This window comes from Buceros rhinoceros, unplaced genomic scaffold, assembly GCF_000710305.1.
Source record: "Buceros rhinoceros silvestris isolate BGI_N320 unplaced genomic scaffold, ASM71030v1 scaffold18299, whole genome shotgun sequence".
NCBI classification, from domain to species: domain Eukaryota; kingdom Metazoa; phylum Chordata; class Aves; order Bucerotiformes; family Bucerotidae; genus Buceros; species Buceros rhinoceros.
The window spans coordinates 5,227-7,010 of NW_010433493.1; the positions used below are offsets into that span (position 1 = coordinate 5,227).

Consider the following 1,784-nt stretch of genomic DNA (forward strand, 5'->3'; position numbering starts at 1 on the left):
TCCCCGCCCCTCGCCCCTGCCCCCGCCGTGACCTGGCCACGTGAGTGGGGTTGGCGAGTGGTGACTGATCACCTGCCCATTTCAGGGTGGCATGGACTGGGTCGTCGGCTCCCGCGCATAGCTGTGGCCTGGCCTTTCGGCGGTGAACAGGGGAAGGGCTCCCAGAATCCCTGCGGCTTGAGCCCTCCTTCACTGCCCAGGTCTACAGGACTGTTCTCGGGTCTAACCATTGCTCTTTCTTTTTCTCCTCCGATTAGCTTGAAGTGAAGGTGGTCACTACTGAGAGAGCAAAGCATTTCTACAACCCCCAGGAGATTCCTGTCACCCTCTACAGCGACGAAGATGAATGGCGGGTGAGTTGTTCTTCCTTCGGAGACTGCAAGAGCTTCTGGCCCATCTCCACTAGCCACGAGTTTTGTAATTCAAGGAGTTTTGTCACGCACTCGTGCCTTCTGCTTCCAGGAGGCCAATGGGTCACACCTCAGAATAAAAAGAGGCTCCCTGGGAGGTTCAGTGAGTTGTTCAAGTGCTGAGGAGCAGCGAATAGAGGGTTCCTCTGAGTTGCTTTGCAAGAGACCACATTTATTTATTTTTTAATCCTGGGCCAAGACTCACTTCTTTGTTCTGGTAACGTTTGCTTTGGAATTTGGCTTTCAAAGAACGTGATTCCGACCACACTGCGAATGAGGAAGGAAGGATCAGCTGCACCGGAGGGTTTCATGCCGCCCTGGCAGCCGTGCTGCGGGCAGGGAGGGTAGAGGGGGTCTCTCAGCACCCTGGACTCAGCCGCTCCCCACAGCGCAGAGAGGAGTATCAGGAAACGTCACGAAAGCTGCTGCAGAGCTGGTGAGGGTGTTTGGTGCTCGTCATGACTCATCCTTGTCATGAAGGCACCGGCTTCCTTCTCCGTAACGCGGTGTACTCTGCATCTGCAGCCGTCGCAGACGCTGGCAGAGCTGCCCACGCTGCTGGTGTCTGACTGGTAGCCTCGTGTTCCCGGTGTAGCAGGGTGGGGGTAGGCCTGTACCCGGCAATGCCGTGCTGCAGCGTGAGGGGTGGCTGGAAGTGAGTGGACGCAGGGCTCCCCTCGGAGGTGTCCGCATCTGCGCTGGTCGAAGGAGTAGAAGAGAAGAGGGATAGCTCAGGTATTGTCAGGGCTGGGAACTTCTCTAGACCCTGTCAGCCAGCTTTTTCTCTCGACTACAGGCCCTGGTCCAGGACACTGGTGGAGATCTGCTGGGTCCCAGCGTGCTACAGCTCCAGGCAGCTATTTCCAGGGAGCCCACAGTGGGGTGGTAGGCGAGGTGCGGGTCAGGCTTTGAGGCGTGTCGTTTCTGCCCGAACAGTGGGAAATAAGCCTGCTCAGCGGCTTTTTTATGCTGAAAATAAAACTACCGTTTTCAGCAATTCTAGAAAAGACTAGAAGTGAGTGGAAGAGCTGGGAAAGGTGTCGGGAAGCACCAGCTTTTTGTTGTGGTTTGCAGTGACTCGGAAGAATCAGTGTGTGGCACCTCTTGCTGGCCTGTGGTTGTGTGTGGCCTCTGAGGAAAAGGCTCCCGATGCTCTTTGCTGCTTCTCTTGACGCTTTCTGTGCTCTGGAGACCAGGATTCTCTCGAGCATCTCAGAGCTTTAGTGACAATAGACATATTCACTTCAGAGCCAGTGTTCGGCTCTTGCTCGTCGTGAGAGCAATTCTTGCCCCTAAAAGTGTTCTGAGAGTTGGGTCACCTCCACGTTGTCTCGCCCACAGCTGTGGCAGGGCCGTTTGGAACCCGGCCTGACC

At 55.9% G+C, this 1,784-nt stretch overlaps 1 protein-coding gene across 1 annotated transcript in view; it reads left to right on the forward strand.

Moving 5' to 3' along the window:
• The window catches only part of PPCDC (phosphopantothenoylcysteine decarboxylase), a 12,852-nt gene that overhangs the window by 4,032 nt on the left and 7,036 nt on the right, over positions 1-1,784 (forward strand). The window contains exons 2-3 of the mRNA XM_010144141.1: positions 258-353; positions 1,752-1,780. Coding sequence (XP_010142443.1) covers positions 258-353; positions 1,752-1,780 — 125 coding nt within the window. The remainder of the gene's footprint in view (positions 1-257; positions 354-1,751; positions 1,781-1,784) is intronic.